Here is a 1584-nt window from a genome sequence, read left to right as displayed (position 1 = left end):
ATGTCTTTTTCAAGTTGTGAAGTTGTGTTTCAAGTGCGCTATAATATCGAAAAAGCCGTTATATAAAATTCGCCTCATAAATGCTATCAGAGAAAAACTACAACCCTGATTACCATCTACTTCTGCAAAATGGAACGCTGTCCTGATCTAGACCGCCAAAAATACCCTAAACCCTTTTTTTTTTCTAAAAACACTCATTTAGTGGCTTTTAGTCTGTTTAAATGGTTGATCTGGACCACTTACAACCTGAAGGGTGCTGAATGAAATTTATCGGACGGATCCTGGCCGCTAAAATTCCCTAGTACGAATCGTTTGCAACAATAATACACTTAGAGTGTAAAATTTGGCAAAAACAGGCCAGTATTTTTCATGGGACTAACATAAGGGCGTTTGAAATGTCAAGCAAATGTTTTCGCGGAACACTGGTTCAGTTCACCCATGCTCTATAGCGTTGGCTGTGCATAGCTAGCAGAGAGTTCAAACTGATTGATTTAATTTCCCAACAAAGGTCTCAGTTATTCTGCTAATTAACTTACTAATATGAAGATTAAAAGCTAATATTAACATCACAGTACCTATTTCCTTACCTTATTATAAGCATGGGAATTAATATTTCTAACTCCATTACTATTGTCCATGTAAGTCTTAACTTGGTTGTCGTTCGTAATGGTCGCAATCGGCCCGTGGGGGCACTGTTTTCGTTTGATGTTCTTTTCACGTTCTTTGATTAAACTGAAAAGTCAAAAATTAGATTAACAATCTTCACCGATATTGCCAATATTTTATATTATACCTTGGGAATTGGGGCCCAAACTGTGTGTAGCAACAATTATGCCAACAACCTCTAGAAAATGGATTAAACCCCCCTTTAAATTTGCCTGTGACCTGCTCATTAGTCGTTCTGCCTCTAGCCACCAGCACCATGTGAAAACCCGTGAGTCCGAATATTGGAATTGCTAGGAGAGCTACTACACAAATTAATATCATTCTGGAAAATGTACTTAAGGACTTTATTCACTGGATCGTTTAATAGTGATCACATCCAGAAAACTAAATCTAATTACTATTATATGTATAACGTTCGTTAGGTCAAACAGGACAATATCTAAAGAAAAGAATATACGAACATAAGTATAGCCTAAGAAAAAATAACGAAAATGGTACAGCATTAGCACAGCATGCACAACAGAGGTTGCATAATTTTGATTTTGATAACACAAAAATACTGATTAACGAGAGTAATTATAATAAGAGAAGAGTCCATGAAATGATACAGATTAAAAAACATAACAGTGCTATGAATTTCAGATCGGATACCGATCTTACCTTAGCTCAGTATATCATACATTAATTAAATGAAATAAACATAGAATATTAACTAACACCCGGTATATTGAAGAATTTTGCAAACCAAAAATAATATTCTCAGAATGCGAAGAAAAACAGCTGAAAGTAAAAGAAATCAATATAAACAGTATTTCGCTTTGTGTCCAAAATGGACAAAATTAATACTCCAAATGCATGCCAAGGCTTAAAGCAGCAACAACGCTACACATGTAAGTAAAAATATTTAAGTATCTGAAC

The 1584-nt window shown here is 34.9% G+C and overlaps 1 protein-coding gene across 1 annotated transcript in view; it reads right to left on the bottom strand.

The window, feature by feature from the left end:
- Nucleotides 1-1584, bottom strand: part of LOC109536148 (palmitoyltransferase ZDHHC8) — a gene marked incomplete in the record, with an annotated part of 21859 nt that overhangs the window by 16331 nt on the left and 3944 nt on the right. The window contains 2 exon segments of the mRNA XM_048668931.1: nt 588-732; nt 794-988. Of these exon segments, the coding sequence (XP_048524888.1) occupies nt 588-732; nt 794-988 (340 nt within the window).

This window comes from Dendroctonus ponderosae, unplaced genomic scaffold (genome assembly GCF_020466585.1).
Source record: "Dendroctonus ponderosae isolate FM_Combo_2020 unplaced genomic scaffold, Dpon_F_20191213v2 Dpon_F_20191213_8, whole genome shotgun sequence".
NCBI classification, from domain to species: domain Eukaryota; kingdom Metazoa; phylum Arthropoda; class Insecta; order Coleoptera; family Curculionidae; genus Dendroctonus; species Dendroctonus ponderosae.
The sequence above is the reverse complement of the archived record's forward strand: the minus strand, read 5'-3'. Positions and strand labels throughout refer to the sequence as shown.